This window comes from Gopherus flavomarginatus, chromosome 19, assembly GCF_025201925.1.
Source record: "Gopherus flavomarginatus isolate rGopFla2 chromosome 19, rGopFla2.mat.asm, whole genome shotgun sequence".
Taxonomy (NCBI): domain Eukaryota; kingdom Metazoa; phylum Chordata; order Testudines; family Testudinidae; genus Gopherus; species Gopherus flavomarginatus.
Window position 1 is genome coordinate 8,133,286 of NC_066635.1, and position 22,696 is coordinate 8,155,981.

The 22,696-nt window shown below is 42.7% G+C and overlaps 1 protein-coding gene across 8 annotated transcripts in view; it reads right to left on the bottom strand.

The window, feature by feature from the left end:
- CAMKK1 (calcium/calmodulin dependent protein kinase kinase 1) overlaps positions 1 to 22,696 on the bottom strand; it is a 181,022-nt gene that overhangs the window by 22,599 nt on the left and 135,727 nt on the right. For all 8 annotated transcript variants that reach the window (XM_050929417.1, XM_050929423.1, XM_050929418.1 and 5 more), the window contains 4 exons: positions 17,444 to 17,643; positions 16,804 to 16,857; positions 14,320 to 14,393; positions 4,031 to 4,118 (listed from right to left, as the gene is read on the bottom strand). In XM_050929417.1, the coding sequence (XP_050785374.1) occupies positions 4,031 to 4,118; positions 14,320 to 14,393; positions 16,804 to 16,857; positions 17,444 to 17,643 (416 nt within the window). The remainder of the gene's footprint in view (positions 1 to 4,030; positions 4,119 to 14,319; positions 14,394 to 16,803; positions 16,858 to 17,443; positions 17,644 to 22,696) is intronic.

The following is a 22,696-nucleotide window of genomic DNA, read 5'->3' on the forward strand; positions in this document are numbered from 1 at the left end:
ATAGAACGGGAGATCCAGAACATGCTACAGATGGGTATAATACGCTCATCTACCAGTGCATGGGCATCTCCAGTGGTTCTGGTACCCAAACCAGATGGGGAAATACGCTTTTGCGTGGACTACTGTAAGCTAAATGCAGTAACTCGTCCAGACAACTATCCAATGCCACGCACCGATGAGCTATTGGAGAAGTTGGGACGTGCCCAATTCATTTCTACAATAGACTTAACCAAGGAGTACTGGCAAGTACCGCTAGATGAATCTGCCAAGGAAAGGTCAGCATTCATCACCCATGCGGAGGTGTATGAATTTAATGTCCTTCCTTTCGGGCTGGGGAATGCACCCGCCACCTTCCAGAGGCTGGTAGATGGTCTACTAGCAGGACTGGGCGAATATGCAGTTGCCTACCTCGATGATGTGGCCATCTTTTCTGACTCCTGGCCTGAGCACCTAGAAAAGGTCTTTGAGCACATCAGGCAGGCCAGACTAACTGTTAAGGCCAAAAAGTGTCAAATAGGCCAAAACAGAGTGACTTACCTGGGACACCAGGTGGGTTGAGGAACCATAAACCCCTTACAGGCCAAGGTGGATGCTATCCAAAAGTGGCCTGTCCCAAAGTCAAAGAAACAGGTCCAATCCTTCTTAGGCTTGGCCGGGTACTACAGGCGATTTGTACCACACTACAGCCAAATCGCTGCCCCACTGACCGACCTCAGCAAAAAGACCCAGTCAAATGCATTTAAGTGGACTGATGAGTGTCAAAAGGCCTTTACCCAACTTAAGGTGGCGCTCATGTCTGACCCCGTGTTAAGGGCCCCGTCTTTGACAAGCCATTCCTAGTAACCACCGATGCATCTGAGTGTGGTATAGGAGCAGTTCTCATGCAGGAAGGACCGGATCACAACTTCCACCCTGTCGTGTTTCTTAGCAAAAAACTGTCTGAGAGGGAAAGCCACTGGTCAGTCAGTGAAAAGGAATGTTACGCCATTGTGTACGCCCTGGAAAAGCTACGCCCATACGTTTGGGGACGGCGGTTCCAGCTACAAACCGACCATGCTGCGCTGAAGTGGCTTCATACTGCCAAGGGAAACAACAAAAAACTGCTTCGATGGAGTTTAGCTCTCCAAGATTTTGATTTTGAAATTCAACACATTTCAGGAGCTTCTAACAAAGTAGCTGATGCACTCTCTTGTGAAAGTTTCCCAGAATCCACTGGTTAAAAGTTGTCCTTAAAATGTAGAAAGTCTTGTAGTTTACATATGTATTAGTACATGTGAAGGTGCATGTGTTGTATTAATCTGTTCATTTTAAAGTTCTAGGAACAAATCACGGCCAGTGAGGTTCCCCACTGTCTGCGATTTGGGGGCGTGTCATAAACAGATAGTTAAGGGTTAATGTCTCTTTTACCTGTAAAGGGTTAACAAACAGGGACCCAAACACCTGACCAGAGGACCAATCAGGAAACAAGATACTTTCAAATCTGGGTGGAGGGAAGCTTTTGTTTGTCGTTTCTGGTTTTGTGCGTTGTTCTCTCTGGGTCCTGGACAGGACTAGAGGTGCAACCAGGTTTCTGCCAATCTCCCTACTACAGTCTCTTATCTATTCAGAATAGTAAGTAAGTACAAAAGCAGTCATAGTCTTTTAACTTGTTTTTCTTTATTTGCAGATGTGTACTTGCTGGAAGTAGCTTAAATTGTGTTTTTGCTGGAGAAAGCTTCTTTCTATTGTCTAATAGCTAAAAAACCCTGTATATTTACCATCTTGATTACAGAGACAGTTTTTATGTTTTTTCCTTCTTTATTAAAGTTTTCCTCTTTTTTTAGAATCTAATTGATTTTTTGGTTATCTTTTGTAAGACTCCAGGGAAGGGAGTCTGCACTCACCAGGGAATTGGTGGGAGAAAGGAAAGGGAGGAGGGAAGAAAAACCTGCTCTCTGCGTTTATCTCTGTCTCTCTCTCCGGGAGGAAGGGAAGGGAGGGGAGAAGGGTGGAATCCCTTTGTTTAGATTCACGAAGCTGGAATCTGTCTCTCTCTCCTAGAGTACCCAGGGCGGGGAGAATCTGGGAGGAGGAAAGGAGGGAGAAGGGAAATGGTTTTTTCCCCTCTGTTGTGAGACTCAAGGAATCTGGGTCTTGGGGGTCCCCAGGGAAGGTTTTGGGGGGACCAGAGGGTATCAGGCCCTAAAATTCCTGATTGGTGGTAGTTATACAGAATCTAAGCTGGTAATTAAGCTTAGGGGAATTCATGCTAGTACCCATATTTTGGACGCTAAGGTTCAGATTTGGGAATTATACTATGACAGGCTCCTATGTGGTTTAGGAGCCCCAGATGTACCTGCATCTTCCAGCAGGCCTCCCACTTTCCCTCCCAAGAGAACACTTCACCTTCTTGTGCTGCTCCCTGCTCCTCTAGTTTAGTAACCACATGGTTTATTAGATTATCTTGTAATTAATTAGCATTGTCCCATAATGCCATGTAAATCAGTTCAGGGCATGGGAGGCCTGTACATAATTTTTGTCTAATATGCTGCATAATACAAGGGGTTACAAGTATAAACAAACAGTACTAGAGTGGGGCTCTTTGATATCAATGTATTTGTCCAAGGGCTGGTCCTATGGATGTTAATCAGAACAGCATCCAGTATCCTTTTAAAAAATACCTGCCTACCTCCTGGGGACTAGTCCACAGCATTCAGTAAGACTGATGTTCACTGCCTACAAACTTTAAAGGGAGTTTAGTGCAGGTGTCCAGAGCACTTTTCAAGAGCTCAGCAAAGAGCTTCTTTATGGCACTTAATTAAATTGTGTATGCCAAAAATGATTATTCATGCTTATAACAGCCCTCTTCAGAGGCAAAACACCACAGTCAACCCTAAATGAAATCATTTTTATTAAAAGTATGGAATACCTGAGTCATGTGAGCATTTCAATTAGGAGACAATTGGTATTCCGTGCACCAACATGGTTCAGAAACAGCAATTTCCTTATGTATCCCCCATACAATTTCCTTGATTTTTTTTTTTGTTAAAAGCAATTCCAAACTGAGTTTGCAAAACAATTAGACCTAAATAACTGTGAATAACAAGAGTGATACATCAGAGATGCAAATTAGGAGAGGATAGATACAGTCAATCCACCCCCACCCCTGCTTTATTCAACTTCAGTTTCTCTGGGCTAGTCTACACTGGCAATGATAAAATGCTGCCATGGCAGCGCTTTAACGTGGCTGTGTGGTCGCAGTGCAGCGCTGGGAGAGTAAAAAACCCACCTCCACAAGGGGCGCGGGTCCCAGCGCTGGGGCACTGTCTGTACTGGTGCTTTACGGTGCTGAAACTTGCTGCGCTCAGGATTTTTCTTTTTCACACCCCTGAGCAAGAAAGTTGCAGTGCTGTAAAGTGCCAGTGTAAACAAGCCTTCTGCCTCTTTTCAAATAGGTGAGACTTCTCAGTGATTAACGATAGCAGAACATGGTATCAGTCGTAAAACAAAATATACAAAGCAGCATGGAGTAGGGGGAGTTCGCTGCTTTAGATTCATGAGCTTTGCAGAACAATGACCAAGGTAATGTTGACAGAAATGGATGCTGCATGCCTTGATCCCATTCCTGTATTTGTAACAACAGCCAGCATGCTATGAACAACAGGTATATACACGTATGGTATTCAGCTTCACAGTCACTGCAACACACATCTATGTCTGCTAGCGGAAACAGGTTTGATCACTGGAGTTAGCAATCAACACAAATGTTTGTGGGAAATGCTATCAGTGTTCTATCCAGATTTTGAACAATTTTAATTAAAAATCCTCTTTTTTTAATATTATCAGAAATAAACAGCATCAGAGTGATTTTAAGCCATACAAATATGGAGCAAAGTGAATATATTCACCCTTTGAGCTATGCTGATTGATATAGCCCCAAAACAGAAATACTGGTAAGTTTTGTCACATTACAAGTAATATAAGAAATATGAAACCAACTGAAACTATATGAAACAATTCCAAATAAATATAAAGTTCATGACAAATTTACCTTAATCTCAGGAACCGTTATCCTTGTTTCTGGATTTTTATCCAGCATCCTTACAATCACTTCTTTGAGCTCTTCGCTTATCTGTGGCCTGATTAAAGAAAATACCAATATATGGTTAATAAGGTAATGATAAATGACAAGGTTATGTGTAAAGCTTCTCGTAGTAATATTCTGTTAATTTGCTCAGTTTACAAGTACAGAATTCCACCACCAGCACCCCCCAACTGCCGGCAAATTCAGCCTGGGAAGTGAAAATCAATTCTTCTTAGGCCTTATGATCACTAATAAGGATAACGTACACCAGATTCTGCCTACAGGCAAAGGGGTTGTACAGGCGCAAATAAGGGCATATTTGAAGATTGAGGGTTTTACAGGTATTCTGAGGGCAGAATGAAACAATGAGGTATAACCGACAGGCACAATTTACATGGGGTTGTACAGGTTATACTAAATACATCATTTAGCTTGCAGAAACATTATTATTAACAACAACATGTTGGAAAGAAATAGCCCTGTTTGATATTCAAATCCCAGGTTGAATTTGCAGGTTGTATTAATTGAAATGTTCCCATAAATGCTGATGAAAACTGATTTCAAATTTAACATTGTCTGAAGCTTTTGCAACCAAAATACTACAGAACTGTGCCAGAAAAGGGTCAAAGAAGGGAAACAGTTTCAATTTCCAAGATATGGGTCTTATAAAAAGTAAACAATCAACACAAATGGTAGCAAAAACATTTAATTTTTTTAAATAGTTTTTCCAGGGTTTAGTAATTTAGACCCCAATCCTGTAAATCCCTATTCACACAAACAGTAGTTGCTCATGCAAGTTGTTCCCTTGAATGGATTACTCTAAAAAGCAAAGGTTTGCATGATCAGTAATATTATCAACACAGGTATCAACAAAAATAATTTTTATTATGACAATGCTCTGAAATAAAATTACATTAGTGTGTGTTAGCACCATGATAGTCAGTTGATGATCTCTGTCAGCATTTCTGTCATGAACAATTTTCAGTAGTGCATATATTTGTTCAAAGCTGGAACTTGGCAATATACAATTTCAAGCCAGGAAAACACTTCCGTTCCGTGAGAATGCATTTCATTGCTCATGAATGTGACAGATTAAAAATGCTGGTGAGAACCAGGCACAATGCCTCCCTCTCTCTTCTCTTCAAAAGCAGAAGGAAATGAACCAACTATATACAAATAAATTACATTCAAATCATATTAAGGAACATACTAGTGTGATGGATTTGGAGCTCTTCTGTAATAACTTATGAACACTATGTTGACCTGGTTATTGGGACGTTTAGTGTATGAATATGTTGGTTTACTTTAAAAGGGGACTGTTGGGAAAAACAAGCGGGAAGGGACACAATGGCTTAAGATAAGCCACTTCTCAGAAAACACTTAAGAGTTGTTAAGAGACAATGCCAGAACTATTGGCCCTAAGGACTCTGGCTTGATCTCCTACTGAGCCTACAGGACTGGTCTGAACCAGAGGAGTAAATGCCTGGGAATTCACTGAGATTGGGGAGCAGCTGTTTTGGGGAACCAGACTCAGGCCATGGCTACACTAGAGAGTTGCAGCGCTGGTGAGGGGGTTACAACGCTGCAACTTAGGATGTGGCCACACTTGCAAAGCACGGCCAGCGCTGCAACTCCGTGGTTGCAGCGCTGGCTGTACACCCGGTCGAGCCTCGGGTGTAGCGATTCCAGCGCTGGTAATCCAGCGCTGGTCAGCAAGTGTGGACCCCACCAGCGCTTTTATTGACCTCCGGGGTATAAGGAGGTATCCCAGAATTCCTGTCCACAACAAACCGGAAGAAAGGGAGAGCTTGGAGTTCAGTCAAACTGCTTATTTAAAAAACAAACACAGCTCCTGTTTGCTGAGCGAGCGGAGGCAGGCAGGGGAATTACTTTGGAATGTTCACAGCTATTTGCTTGAAGAGAGAAACAGCACGCTCACACGGCAGAGGGGGAGGGGGAAGTCCATGTTGAGCAGCTGCTTATCTGGTCTGACGGCTATTTAGGAGTACATAATTTGCATTTAGTGAATGAGAGAGGGGTGGGGGAAGGGGGTCAGAACTTTTAAAATGATTGAAGGTAGGCACTGTGTGTCTTCCAGTCCTTAGAACTTGCAAGGCAGGGAGCTGAGAACAGTGTCAACTCCAAATATCCATTCTGTCTGTCTCCTCCACGCTCCCTGTCACATTCCACCCCACCTCCCTCTTTTGAAAAGCACGTTGCAGCCACTTGAATGCTGGGATAGCTGCCCACAATGCACCACGCCCAACAGCGCTGCAAATGCTGCAAATGTGGCCACACTGCAGCGCTGCTAGCTGTCAGTGTGGCCACACTGCAGCGCTGGCCCTACACAGCTGTACGAACACAGCTGTAACTACCAGCGCTGCAGAACTGTAAGTGTAGCCATGGCCTCAGACACAGTAACATACTGGCCTGCCTAGGTTACCATCAGTGGATGGGAACCCTTTAGGTCAGAAAGACATGTTTTAAAATACTTTTGCTTTAAATGCTTTGTTCCACTGTTAAAATAAACACCACTTTTGTTTCAAGAAGGCTATCCTATCCCTGTTCACCACTGATCATAGACTGAGAAGAACTGCAGGTACCCTAGTTCAGCTATAGATTCTGTAGCCTAGGGCCTCGTGTTAGAACAGGAAAATTGTAGCATTTCACTCCAGGAGAGATAGAGGTCTGAGCCCTGAAAGAGGACAGAAGTACAGCTAACCCTGTAACTGTGATAGCTACCAATAGCGAGAACAAAAGGGCCTGCTTCTCACTTACACTGAGGCTCTTTAATACTGCTCTGGCTGTGTAAAGGGGTCATAAAGTGGTATTCTTTAAACACCACAGTGGTGCCAAGGGGTCTTAGTGTAAATGAGGATCAGGCCCAGATAATGGGAGGGACAGGAACAACCAGTTGAATACTGCCATTTTCTAGACTGCCACTCACATGAAATTTTAGGCAGAGGGCAGGAAAAGGGAAAACCATGATGCTCTTATAACAAGATCTGGGCTATAAAAGATACTAATACTGGTGCAGAAAGCAGTAGTCATCAGGTCATAAATAAGCAGTCAGGGTTGCTAACACAGTAGGTAGCTGAGATAAAAGGTAAGATTGTCCTTTCTAAAAGGCCTACTATCTGTCAGCGCAAAAGCAGTATTAATGTGATTAAAAAAAAAAAATAAAAAGGACATCAGGTGTAGTCTGATATTTTTCTAGCACCCAGGAAGACTTCTAGGCAGACACAGAAATAATGAAAAATCATAAGGAAGGGCAAATGCATGGCTGTCTTTGTTGCAGACAAGCTCTGTGGGACATTCATGCAGTTCTGGGTAAAGTACTGTTGAAACTAATTGAATTACCCAGTTAATGAGAGAGAGAGGAAGGAAGGAAAATGGCCATGCAATGGCTATTCACTATGTCAATGCTAAACAAAATGCCAACCACTTACATCAGCATGTCCATGCATCATGTCAGAGGAGATGTCAGTTCCAAGGGACGGTATGTGCACCAAAAAGGGGAAAATATCTTCCATGTGTTCGGAACATACATGTACAAACGTGTTTGCTTGTCTCCCCTTACAGACTCATGGAGTCTCCCTATTTCTCCCCTTCACTCCTCCATTCTAAAAAGAACTCATGTCGTACTTGACAATTTTTTCAATGGAAGATTTCACGATACTTTGGAGTTCGTTAACACTGTTTCCCAATCAGCCAGAGGTATTGCTAAAGCATGGCACAGGGCTTCCTCACAATTCAAACATGCAGCAGTATTGCTAACCACAACCATTGAGACAAGCCCTCAAATAATCATGAACTGGCTTAAAAACCATGAGATTTTAAAAACCAACTTTAGGGTCTTTTAAACTGCCTTCTGATCTTGGAGCAATTAGGGTCCATGTTTTCCAGCTTTTTTTCCCCAACTAAGGGAGCTGGAAATGTCTTTATTTTTCTAAATGAAAACTGAGATTCTCGCATATTCCCAGAAGCTTGGAAGAACACCTAGTATCATGAGACTCATGACAAAATAGTGAGAATTGTTAACATTGCACTGTAGGTCAGAAAAAGAATGAGTCAACTTTAGATCCTTATTAGAATCACACACATAGCAGTTCTTATACTCTTAATAGATGTCTGGACACAAAGCCTTTACCAATTTGCTGTTAGCCCTGAATAATTTTTACTTAGTGCTAATTGTAACTTAATCCAAGATGAAATTATGCCTAAATCCATTTTCTTAAATATCTAGCACAATGCACAGGAGTTTACATGCATGATTTTCATTTATATGAACAGAGCTGCATATATACAGAAAATATTTACCCCACTGTCTCTGGCCTAAGGGGAGCTGAAATATCGGAGCACTGCAAGTTACATTTCTTTATTTAATCGTTCGTAGAGATTGAGTTTTCATGGACCCTCTGTAAACAGAAAATTGTGTTTTTTGCAGCCATGGTAAAATAAATTGACTCCAAAATGCCCCTATATATAGCTAGGTGCTAATTCTGTGGGAGGTAGGGTGAACAGACAGCAAATGTGAAAAATCGGGACAGGTGGTGGTGGTGGGGGTAATAGGAGCCTATATAAGAAAAAGACCCCAAAATTGGAACTGTCCCTATAAAATCGAGACATCTGGTCACTCTAGTGGGAGGTCTGAGGTGGAATCAGTCCAGTGAATTCTGGCTTAATATGCATCTCTCTGTTACCATTTTTATCAAATAAATGGATTTAGTTTAGACAGCAATCAACACACAGTAACTATGGGCCTGGCTACACTGGCGCTTTACAGCTCTGCAACTTTCTTGTTCAGGGGTGTGAAAACACACACGTCCCTGAGCGCTGCAAGATACAGCGCTGTAAAGCACCAGTGTAAACAGTGCCGCAGCGCTGGGAGCACGTCTCCCAGCGCTGCAAGCTAATCCCCATGAAGAGCTGGAGTACGTGCAGCGCTGGGAGAACTCTCTCCCAGCGCTGGCACTGCAACCACACTCAGTGTGTAGCCATACCCAAACTCTCAACATCTTAATGTGCAGCAAGATTTTTTTTAGACTGGGAGAATAGGTCAATGAGAAGTCAAAATAAATCATGCAGCAAGAGTTATTGCTGAAGAAGATGGCTGAATGAAGAAAAGGTTTCTTAGCACAACCCAGTTAGCCCATTAAATGTTAATAACTTACTGTGGAGACAGATGGGAACAGTCACTCATAAACTGACTGCTAACCCAAATATATGATGGCTGAGAGATGATGGGCAAATTGCCCAGGACCCGAGAGAGCAGAGACACGACTGCCTACATAAACAATTCTTTGCCGCAGCTCTGTTAAAACAAACACCCATCCAAAATCATGCAGCAACGGCAACACAGAATGAATTACCTTAGTGAGTTCTGTCCATATTTGTAATGCCTTGGGCCTGATTATCTGTAATGTGCTGACTGCCCTCAACTCTAAGGGCCAGATTCTCAGAAAGGCTCAGCACCTACAATTGGAGCAAGATTTTCAAAAGAGTTCAGCTCCCTATTAGGCACTTAGACAAGTGAGCAGATTCTCAAAGGAGCTCACTTTGGGGTCTGATAAGTTTTGATACTCTGGACCTTATCTGAGTGCCTAAATGGGAGCCACTCTCTTCATCTGGCCCCTTCCTCATTTAAGTGGGAATTGAGGGTTCACAGCTCCTCACAGGAGAAGGTCCTTAGCATCTTAAAAATGATTCACACCACTGGATAATGAATATCTGACTACAATTCGGGCTGTGAGACCCTGGTACTTTACCAGGAGCACGTTTCATTAGAGTTTTAATTTCCTCATGCACACTTCTAAATACTGAAGTAATTTTATCTCTAGATTTTGACTAAAATGAAGGATTAATTAATGCAAGTAGGTCAGAAATTCTCTGTCTGGGTATTGGGCTGAGCTGGAAAAAATCCAGCTACGGGTACTTCATCCAAAAGCAAATGGAGAAATAAATGAATCATCATCCAAAAGCCAGAGGGAAGGCCTGAAGCTGTGAAAGCGCAGAGAAGTGGCAGGTATGTTTACAGATATTTTATAGCCCTGTCTACATTACAGACAGAGCCATGTTAAGTGTAACCAGGGACTGACAGACTCATTTGACAAGAGTACAGAAAACATGGACTACATAACAGCATTTTCCCCACTACAACTGTGTGTTAATGTGGTTGGCTCGTATTCATCTGCCACACTGCACAACCCTGAGATCAACAGATCAATATTATTAAGGCCAAAAAGAACACTATGATCATGCGGTCTGACTTCTTCATAGCACACAGGCCATAGAATTTTACTCAGTAATTCTCATAGTTGAAGGAATTCTATTATCAATCATCATCAGTACATTCTGTGAAAATGCAGGCAGCTGTTTCATATAGCCTTAGTTCCTGGTGCCAGGGGTGGCGGTTAAAGCTGTTTTTCACATGGTGCATTGCACTTTTGATATCTCCTCCTGCACAGACTTGGGGACTGAATCTTTATTGCCTTGTATGTGGTGTAGTCATTTACAGCCTGTGTAAGGTGAGTGTGAAATACTACCAATATCAAAATGAAAACATTTTACACCCACTTTGCACAGGTGTATGTGACTATGCAAGATGAAAGGCAGTGAATAATCAAGCCTGTGGGAGACAGCAGTACTAGTTAAACAGGTAACAGACATAGTATTAGTTCCCCTATTCATATCTGAACTAAGGCAGAACACTATTCAAGTTCAGTGCTGCAATAAGGAACACCCACATGGTTAGGAATCATGTGTTTATCATGTTGCATGTGTGGGATCAACCTTGTTACATCCTAGTTACCAATTCAGTAAAAAAATCCATTATAGTGTAGGTGAATATTCTGAAAGAGAGCTTTCTATACATACAGTCCTTCAGCAGCAAGGCCAACCATTATCCTCCAACACAATTCTCATTCCCAATTAATATTCTGCACAGGAAGTATCAAAGGACCTAGCGTTACATTATTATCCAGTAGTGCAGTTCTACTGTGTCCCACATCAAACTAAGCCAGGGTCATGAAAATATATCACTCAGACCTCTACTACCTCTGTTATCACAGGACTTTAGTAGAGGGCACTACTATTCTGATCCTTAAGGGAGGGAGAGGGGGGAAAGTAACTTTTGGTTCAGGGTCAGATCTTGGAAAACTTACACTGATGAGTGGTTACTAACACAAGTAATCCCATTGACTCAAATCACAATACTTGCGTGAAGAACTACCAGTGAGCACAAGAGGTTCACAATCTGGTTCATAAGTAACTTGATACAATTTGCAGTAATAAAGGTATTTTCTCAGTAAATATAGAGACGCAGAAGACAATAGAGCCAATAGTGAAGTAATCATATTTATTTTTTGTTCTATATTTGTACAGCACCTAGCACAATGGGGTTCTGGTCCAAAACTAGGCACTACAGTATTACAAATAATAAAAATAATATTTATCTCAGGTAAAACTGGCAATCATTTCAATTCCAACACTGCAGTACATGCAAAGGGAGAAGAAAAGGAAGAAATTATACTCTCTGTCCTTCGGCAGTAGCTCAGATAGGGTGCTGCTTCAACTAAGGGAGAATCAGAGGTTTTGATATTTTATTTTATTCTAGGAAGTTGAGATTTGATGATTCATTTGGATCTTCTCATGTCTGTCTCTGGAAACATCACTGACACCAGAGGCGGCTCCAGGCACCAGCTTATCAAGCAGGTGCTTGGGGCAGCAACTCAGGAGAGAGGCGGCACTTTCACATATTCGGTGGCAATCCGGCGGAGGGTCCCTCACTCCCGCTCGGAGCAAAGGACCTCCTGCTGAATTGCCGCAGATAATGATCGAGGCTTTTTTATTTTTTTTTCCCCTCTGCTTGGGGCGGCAAAACCCCTGGAGCTGGCCCTGACTGGCACACATGCCCTAGTACAATAATATTGCTTTGGCTGATTTTATTACATCATAATGGGGTAACTGATAGAAGCCAGAAGTCTAATAAATCTGCAGACAGACTTCTCAGCTAGCTAGTTCAAGCTGACAGGAATAGAACAAATGATTTCTGTGGGTCAAGAGAACAGAGCCTTCACATGTATCCCCTGGGACTCATCCTTGTGAGCCTTCATGCTGCCTCTGCCCCTCCCCTAGAAACAAAATACCCAAACATCCTGCACTCATTGGTACCAACATGACTCTCACAGGAGCTCTCCTGATAGCCCCCTCATATATTATTAACTATTTATTTTTTGAACTGACTCATCTGTACAGCAAATTTTTGGATGAGCATCCATGAGGGGAGAAACCCAACCCCATAGTTACAAACGGCATGAAACGACTCTCATTATTACTACAGGACACAGGCAACAGGACAGCTGTAGATGTCACTATTTCACTGTACTATTGGGCATAACAGAACATTTGTGGCCCACCCACTATTGCAGGGTGAAATTCCCATCTTGGAAAACATTCCTCTAGACTGATGCTATTATACTGTTGGATTTGGCTTCCAGCCTCTTGAACTATTGCTATTATCCTGCTGGGTTTCTCTGTTTTTCCAGCCTCTTGAACTATTGGTTTCTTTAATATAGTCTTAAGTCAATTTATTTTCCTTTACTACTATTTAGTTGCATTAAGCATTAGGTTCATTGTTCATAGAGTCTTAGATCTTAAGCTGTGATAAAAAAGGGACTATGAAAACCATTAGGGATGTCAGGGCTTGTGATACTTTCTGGGCACTGCCAAAGAGGCAGACTGCAGTTTCTAATCAATTGGTGAGCCTACTGCATCTCTGGGGTGTCTCTACTTATCTTGCCTTTTTAGCAGGCCGGGTTAGTAGAATATCTTAACCCTGCAGCACTCCACTAGAATACAAGGATTGAGATGAAGAATTCTGCTACAACGGCAGGGTTCACAGATAGATTGCAGCCATACATGCTTCCAGTAGCTTCCTTCTGATTATCCCTCCATTTCTTCTAGAGTTCCCTTCTCGATACACAATCCTTATGGAAATCATGGCACCATGTTCTGGTAGCCTCCATCACTGTATTACAGCTATTCACTAAAACCACTCACTTCGTGCTAACGCTATTAGCTTATCATAAGTGATGAGGATACTGAACTGCTGGATTTGGACTTGAATAAATATCTTTCTTCAGCAAAATTTGTGAACATTGCACATAGTACCACACTCTGGTAGTGGAAGCACCTGAGCTGAAGCCCCTTGGCTATAACCAAGAGGGCAGATTCCAGAGCATTCTCCATTCACTCCAAACCTTTGGAATATGCTTCCTCCTAAGATTCATAACAGCTCGAGTTTTTCTGCATTCAGGACATGCTGCAAGGCCCACCTTTCTTCTCTTGTCTATAAGATGGGTGTTGGACAGGGCTGGTGCTCTGGGGATTGCACTGGGGTTGGTTTGATTCTGTTATAATATACATGTTGTCATTAGGTTATCTGAGTTGATCTTGTCTGTTTTATAGTGCATTTTTTAAGATTAAGGGTGCTACGAGCATTGGAGGGGTATTCTTTTGTTAGACGTTGTAAAAACCCAAATAAATAAGTAACTAAATAATTGTACACTATGCTGATACCTCGGGCACCACCAGCCCTTAGTCAAGTATCTTGTTTCAGTCAAGCATTGGAAAACCTTGTTTAGTCACTTAGGGCCAAAATTCTATCTTCACATATGTTGCACCCAGCTTCAGCTGACTTCAGTGAAAACTGCACGTGTTCATTTATGGCCAGAATTTGGCCCATGGAATTTCTCACTTTTACAAACAATAGAGTGTAGACCAAGCAAAAGAAAAAAAGAACAGAGAAAACACAACTTGAACAACATCCCCAAAGCTCCAGAGGGAGGCTAGCTCAGCTGGAAAGGAAAGATAGTTCAGTGGTTAGACAGCTAGATTTCAGAGACCCAGGATTCAAGTCCACAAACTTCCTGTGTGACCTTGGGCAAGTTACCTAGTCTCAGGCTTCCGTTTCCCATCTATAAAATAGGGACAACAGCACTTCCCTACCTCACACAGGTGTGGAGATAAATACATTAAAGATTTATACAAATACAAAATTATAATAAATACACAATAAGATACTACAATAATGGGGGCCATAGGATACACAGATAGGAAACCTCAGAACAAACAAATACACACATAAAACTCCACACAGAGTCAGCACAATAGCCACCAGTTATCATGTATGTTGCCCAGTTAATAACATTGCAGATTGCACTTTATGTTACAATAGTGCAGTAAAGTTTACTTACTCTTCTGGGAACTCCACCGCCTTGTTCTTGATCTTGTTATGGAGAGACAGAATGTATTCATCTATAAAAGGGCACTACAAAACAAAGCAATGGTTTTCCAGCTGTTAGGCATCTCAAGTGTTTAGCACGTGCCATTCAGATATACTTTTGCTACATGTTTCTTCTGAATTTGACCCAGAAGATACATGCAGAGTATGTTAGTAAAATATTCCCACCTCTCACAAGCAGAGTTATGCCTTACTTAAAAAGCTAAAGGCAGAGATTTTAAAAGAGCAGGGTTGCCCAGTGAATGCAGCACTGGAGTGAGACTCAAGAAATATGAGGTCTATTTGGGATTCTGCCACGGACCTGCTGGGTGACCATGGGCCAGTCACTTTGTCTCTCAGTTTACCCATCTGTAAAATGGGAGTAACAATACTGGCCTTCTTTGTAAAGCACTTTAAGATCTGATGAAAAACTCTATATAAGTGCTAGGTATTATTGTTTACCATACAAAAGGTAATTAAGAAATGCATCTTCAAAATGAATAGTGGAGATTCACCTATCTGAGAACAAAGATGAAGAAAGAAAATTACCCAAGGCCAGGGGATGGAATCCAACCCCACCCTGCACACATGCAACTTACACGAACGCTGCGGGTTACCACGTAGCCCCTATTCCACTCTATGGAATGTGTCTGCTCCTGCTTTAGACTTCTAGACAATATTTACTGGACTTGTATAAGCACAGATCCAAAGGTTCCATTCCTACTCCTCTCCCCTCAATGCTCTCCTATACACCAGTTTATCTGGAGCCGGTGGGAAACCCTCATTCACAGCACACACACAGGGGTGTAGTCCCCATGTGGTGTTGCTTTGTCAGCCAGTGCCATGCAGGGCTACCATGGGGATTTTTGGTCAGGAGGACCTTGTATGGAGCCTCCACAAGTAGGCGAATTCCACTCAAGGGAATATATGGGTGTATTTTTATATGATACATGGAAAATAGCTTCCTTCTTTAGTTGCCTGCTGTGATGTCAGTCCATAGTTCTGGGGCCTTCTATGACAGCTAGTCAGATCACAGACTCCCCTTGCCTGTACTGTCTGCTTGCAATGTCATTGACTTTTGCAGGTGAAACAGAATCTTGAGCTTCAAGTCTTCACAGGTAAATGAAGCAGGACCCAGCTTTCAAATATATTAATTTTTAAGGATGACATTTACTTGGGAGAGTCCGTTCACAATCTAGGATCTTAAACAGATTTAAAAATACTTCATAGAACAGTTTTACAGATCTTGGGCACTAACAACCTACATGATGCCTAAGATAGTCTTCTTCAATCACTTTTTAAATTTTCTATGCTAAATTCAGATACATGAGCTCAATGCACATTTGTTTCGAATGTAACTTTTTCCAGCTGATTGATATATGCCTAAATTCTGGCTCTTCCTATCTGAGCAACATGGGCAGGAGCGGAGCTGTTGTGACAACTGGCCTTTACTTGAGACACTCTGCTTGCAGCATACCTCAGGGGCAGTGTGTGGGGCAGCGCATTCAGCAGTGCTCCTTACAGCTGGTCCCAAGACAATAGCGTGAGCACCTGCTTCTGGTGGGATAGGGGATGGTTTTCTGGCCTTGTCCCCTGAACTGCCCAGCCAAGGCGAGTTATAAAATGAAGGGAAATGAGTGCACAGTATTTACTACAAGGCCAGCTGTAGGGGGGTTTCTTGGAACAGAACAGTTCATTGGTATTTTATTTACCTTCTCTCTTCCACTTTTCTACATGCCATAACCCATGGGAAAATGATATCACTAGGGGATAAAATCCTGAGAGATTCCAGTGTCTTCAGGATTTGGTGCAAATAATTTGTTTTAGAAATAGCCCAGGGCGCAGTTATCGTAACTAATAAAATATCCTGAGTTAAGCCATATCACAACCGTAACAAAATTACTTGTTCCTTTACATTTTACCCCCGTCAATTATAGTCACATCAGCTAAAAAGCCTTGGAACTGTGCAGTGTGATTTGTGGGGCCCTGCATGGCCTTGCGAGGATCCTACAAAACCATAACTTTTTTTTTTGCTCATGCAGCAAGTTACCATAACCTGCACAGGTCTGCCGTGTTCATCAGCTGACGGACAGCACACTATCTGGATCATTTAAAGCACTTTAGAGCAACTTTTGTATCAAACTCATGCTTCTCTCCACATGTTCAGCCTGATTTGTTTCTAAACCCAGGAAATATTTGGGGAAAAAAGAATGTCACTATTATTACCACTGGTGCTGATCTGGGCACTGTTGTAAGCTATGAGGCAGACCTGTGAATTTTTATGCGTGGATGCCACCCTTATTCACCCACTGACTTCATTAGGACTATTTGGGAGAATTAGGGCTTGCAGATTCAAGCTCTCTGTTTATTATTTTTCACCTATTTGTGGGAGAATCAGACTAATGCTAACCAAGCCACGGCTCCTATATAAAATTCAATTGTTCTACAGTCACCTTACCTTCCCATATACAAAGCAATACAAAGTAATTCCCATGGCCCATACATCAAGTGCCTGAAAGAAAGCAATTGCACTTAGTAAATTAGATCCAACAGCTAGATACATTTTAGATCAGACAGCGATTTTCTCAAACATAAAAATAAACTCTTTTTCATTAGAAACCTAATTTTATAGCTCTTGACCAATGTAATTAGATAGATACAGTGCTATATGCACACAAAGAAGTCTGCAAACCACCTAGCACACTTTGACCGATATTGGCCAGATTCTGCCAGCCTTAATCACATCCAGTAGTTCCTCACTGTACAAACAATCCCATTCATTTCAGTCAGACTACTTGTGGAGGAAGACAACTTAACATGAGGAAGACTGGCAGAAATCTGACCTAGACAAATAATAATGGATCAGAACCTGAAGCCTCACTCAGGCAAAACTCCCATTGGTGTCTACGGGAGTTTTGTCTTGAGTAAAACAGAGTTAGGACCTCAGGATTTGACTCAATAATAAAAGAAAAATTCTTCTTTATTTTACCTGGCCTGCGAACAGAGAGACACCAGTGAGGATGGTCTGGATACCACCCTTCTTTTCATGTTCCCCAGGTCCTAAAACTCAGACTAATTAGTGATAATCGAAGATTTACCTTTCCACTGAAGCTTTTGCCAGAATCTGAAATCGCCTCTGGAGCCATGAAGGCTGGTGTCCCAGCAGTACTGGAAAGCTGGGCATCATTCCCTTCAAACTGATTACTGACTCCAAAATCAGCTATTTTGACATGCCCATCGTCTCCCAAGAGCAGGTTGGAAGGCTTGATGTCCCGGTGAATGATTTTCTGATAGTGCACTGTAAACAGATGGGAACATGCTCTTCAAAAGCTACCCAGCATATCTGGAAGAAGCCACAATATATAATAGCACTCTTCCTTCTCCAACAAAATGCTAGCTAATGCCCAGGCCTATATATCAGATTTTAGAAATACAATGGCTTCATCATACTTTCTAAAATAGTTGTTGACCCACTATTGTTTTGTAGTGAGCCTTGTTCAATCCTCATGGGGAGTTAGAAAATATTTCCCCTTTGCTAAGCTTAGTATTTTTGAAGCTCACTCTTAAATTTGAATGGCCAAAAAATCAGCATGGGTGGTTGTATTTAAAATGACAGCAACCTTAATTTATATGGTGTAAATTAGTCAGTCAAAGCATTTTTATGTATACATGTCACCACTTATACCAGCACAGCCCTGGGACCAGTGATTGTCAGAGCACTACTGTTCTGTGCATAAAAGGAGGATTTTAGTCCCCAGTGTGGTATGGTGAGTGGAAATGGAAGACAGTCACATTTCAAAAGGGACTGACTGGCAAGGGACCAGGACTCAGGAATACAAGCCATGGCTGGGTTGCTGCTAAATGAGCAATAGAACCTCATCAAGTAACATTGGCCAGTCTAGGATTAATAGACGTGCTTTCTACAACTTTGCCTGCATGTTGTGTCACTGAGGAGTAGAGGTCGCTGGGGTTCATGGGGGCTTCTTAAGCATGTTGGGCAGGGCCGGTGCAACCATTTAGGTGACCTAGGCAGTCACTAGGGCGCTGGCATTTGGGGGGCGCCATTTTCTTCAGCAGTGACCACGGCAGCTGGATCTTCAGCTGCCCCGGTCACTGCCGGCATTTAGGCAGAGGGAACTGGGGCAGGGGAGCACGGGGAGGGCTGTCTGCAGCAAGTAAGTGGGGGGGGCAGTAAGCAGGAGAACTCCCTGCCCAGCTCACCCCTGCCCCGCCTCCTCCCCGAGCACGCCGTGGCTGCTTCTCTTCTCCTGCCTCCCAGGCTTGCGGCGCCAATCAGCTTAGGCACCGCAAGCCTGGGAGGCAGGAGAAGTGAAGCTGCCACAGCATGCTTGAGATGCTTGTGCACGGAGCAGGGGTGAGCTGGGGTGGGGTGAGGGGTGCCTCAGAGCGGAGCATGGGAAACTGCCGCAAGGGGGGCACCTCAGGGTGTGGTGGGGAGCATGCAGGGTGGAAGTTTCGCCTAGGGCGCGAAACATCCTTGCACCCTGATGCTGGGGGATCCTGGGGATAAGTGAGAGTGGTGAAACTCCTAAGTGGCTGGAGCAGCTGCCTGCAAAAGTGGAGCCCAGGGCCCATATCAGGCCCTTCACCTTCTGCCACTGCTCCAGTCTCACTAGTGCCACTTCCTGGTGGCACATGGCTGCCTGCTCAGCAGAAGCCACTGCAGCCTCCAGTGTCCAAAAGGTGCAAGTGCAGGCAAATGCCCACAGCCTTCCAGCAGCTTGGCCAGATGCATGGCATCTCAATCACGATGCAGCATCCTGTGGGAGGACTGTCAAATGCGTGTCACATGAGATGCAGCGAGGGCTGTCAATCTGGCACTGTTCGCCAACACTGAACAAACATTAAGGGGAAAAACAAACTGATAAAGGCAATTAACAAAAGAGAGTGGGCATAGCCCCAGAGATCTTAATACTCAGGAAGAGGGAGTTTTGCTGTTGAAGAAGGAAATACTGTAATTACACTCAAGTCTCGCAGATGGTGCAAAACTTTACTCCATCTACTAGCTCCAAATGAATCCACAGGACTGATCATGCGAGTAAAGGTTTGTGGGATGCAGCCCATGGGTTCCATTTTTTAGATGTTTATCTCAAAACTGCAATTCTACTTGGCTAATCTACATAACATTAGACCCACACACAGAAAGAACATGCCCACATGAGAAGACTGGAAGATCGAAGGGGCTAAGATAGCATCCTTGTGCCAAGGGGAACTGACATCAAAAAAATCAGTGAACATTTTCAGTTTGAAAGAGGCTGTTTTAAACCCGAGTGATAATCAGATTGTCGATGCCAGCACTCTAGAGAATACCACAATGCTCTAGTTGTGCCATAAACAGGAATCTTTGAAAGGACACAGAATGTTTTATTCTAAAAGAGAATAAAAGGAAAGAAAAAAATATTCCAACCTTGAAAATAACCACTCTCATGTTCAGAAATGTGGCCTTACAAGCTATTGTCCAGGAACCCTTTCATAGTAAAATCATGTTTCAAACCAACTTCCATTCTGAAATGTTACAACAGGAAAGACTGTAATTATGATTAGGTTGAATGAATGAATTGCTTCCTGGGCAAGCGAGAATGGACTAAGTCTTAACTGGTTTATAGCATTGCCAAATATCAGATCCAGCTGAATTATATAAGGTTGAAAAGCTCATCATTGCAGATCACGAGGTCAAGAGATAGCCTTACAACAAATTCACTACTTGGTTTGCAGTTTATCCTGGAGGCAATACTGTTGCGGTAAGAAAAGGAATTTTTATGTCCTGGAGTAAAGGGGAAGAAGGAAATTATAAAAAGAAAACTAGATTTATTGTACAGCAATATCATGACAGCAGGATTCAGTTTAAACAAGAACTTTCAGAAAAGGTTATCTGAAATGTCACTGTCATCTAAAGCAAAGTGTTCTATAAGAACTTGAACAGGATACAACGATCTAACTGGTTTCTTTGTATGATACTATGTGTTTACCCAGTATCATTGTGCCTCTGAGTAGTCAACAGATTCTTTTAGTAAGTGTTCTTTAAGAGCTACTCTAGATGCATAATGGACCAATTCCCAGACGAATGCTCACAGGATAGTGCTAAGAAACGTCAGTGGTCATTCTACTCCAGATTTGCTGTTGCTGTGCAATTATATCGTGATGTGAATCGGTTAACTCTGTGAGAGGCTGACTAGACAATCTGGGTAAACACTAAACACCCTATGACAACAGTAATTATTATCAGACATCTGCTGCAGAGCAAACCTATTGATGAGCTGACATTTCATCATGGTAATGTAAGAAAGAAAATGAGACGGCAGTTTCCCTTCAGGAAATGATTAGCTGCCTTTCATGCAAGTGTGAAATATAAGATTCTTAAAGAATAAGCCAGAGACTGCAGGGCTCAGATTCCCAACACATTTTTGCAAGAAAAATACAGACCATGAAATATAGGTCATATTAATTCAGCTGTGGCATTAAAGTCTATTGAAATCGATGGAGTTTTACACCAGGGGAGAATTTAGTCCGGGATTTTAATTATTTCATCCACAAAACAAAGTAAAACATGATTCCAAGTCAAATAAATATTTATCTTTCAAAATATTTTACTTGTCTTTGTGAAATCTAATAAAAAGACAGTAAACACAAGCTCTTTGGTGTAGAAACTGTTGTTGATATGTTTGTACAGCACTCGGAACAATTAGGCCCTGATCTGGGTAGGCTCTGGGTGCAATCACAATATAAAATGTTAAATAATATATACTACAAATAAACTCATAATAAATTGTAACTGGGATCAAGTTCATTAAACTATAGGATTCATAAGTGTACATGGTTCACAAGTCATGATGTTCAAAGATTGCAAATGAGTATTATTTATTTGTATTATAGTAATAGTTAGAAGACAACCACCAATATCGGGGCCCCATTGTGCTAGGCACTACACAAACATGGTGAGAGACAGTTCTTTCCTTGCAGAGTTTTCAAAAGCACCTAAATGGCATAGGAGCCTTAGTCAAAATTTGACTTACAATCTAAATAGAAAAGACACTGAAAGCAGGTGGGGAAACAAGCAGAAAGGTGAAGTGACTTGCCCAAGGTCAAATGGCTGGACAACGGCCAATCCAGGTCTCCTGAGCACCAACCCAGGGTCGTATTCACTGCCTCTCTAATAGTAGTAACCAGAGGCACCGATTTTGGGATTTTCCTGAGGGTGCTGGACCCCTGCTCTGCCCCAGGCCCCGCCCCTACTCAACCCCTTTCCTCAAGCCTCACCCCTACCCCTTCCTGCCCCTACCCCATATCTTCCCACCCTCTCCCCTTGCCTCTTCCTGCCCCTGCTCCTCCCCACAATGCCTCCTGCATGCCACTGAACAGCTGACTGTGGTGAGCGGGAGGCGCTGGGAGGAGCTGATCGGCAGGGCCACCAGGGGGTGGGAGGCACTGGAGGGGATGGGAAGGATCCATGGGGCTGCTAGCCGGTGCTGAACACCCACTGTTTTTTTCCCGTGGATGCTCCAATCCGGGAGCACTCATGGAGTCAGTGCCTATGGTAATAACAGCATTGTATCAGTTAACACCTTTTCAGGGGGGAGGGATCGCTCCGTGGTTTGAGCATTGGCCTGCTAAACCCAGGATTGTGAGTTCAGTCCTTGATGGGGCCACTTAGGGATCTGGGGCAAAATCAATACTTTGTCCTGCTAGGGAAGGCAGGGGGCTGGACTCAGTGACCTTTCAGGGTCCCTTCCAGTTCTAGGAGATAGGTATATCTCCATTATTATTAACTCAAAGATATTTACACTACTACCCCCATCTTCTCCCCTACACAACCTCCTGTTACATATGCGAAAGCCATACCGATGAGAAAAAGAAATGAGAATAGAACCATTTCTAAACATTGCAGGCCAGATTCCCTGCTGATGTAAATGGGAGGAGCTCTGTTGACTTCAGTTGTGTGTTGCTCATTTACAACAATGGATAACTTGGTACTGAACTGCTAGCCAGAACACCCCCTCTAATTATTTATATTAAATAATAAAATGACCTAGAAGGGAGCTAAAAATCAAAGAAATCTGTCTTCAGTTCTAGTGCGGGCCATGTAGAGATTTTTCCATCCTGAAGAGTTTGAAACATTATTTCAAACAGAGGGAGAGCTCTGCAAACCCATTTCCAGGTGGAGATAGTTATTCAAAGAAATCTCAATGGACCAAACAGAGCTGTTAGTCCCAGGTCTCACATTACTGTGAAATGCATTTGGTACATATGGGGCTGTGTAAGGAACGATAAAATATAGTTGCATATGGACTTGACTGTAGTCAGTGAAAACAACTCTCAGTGATTTCTGGTCC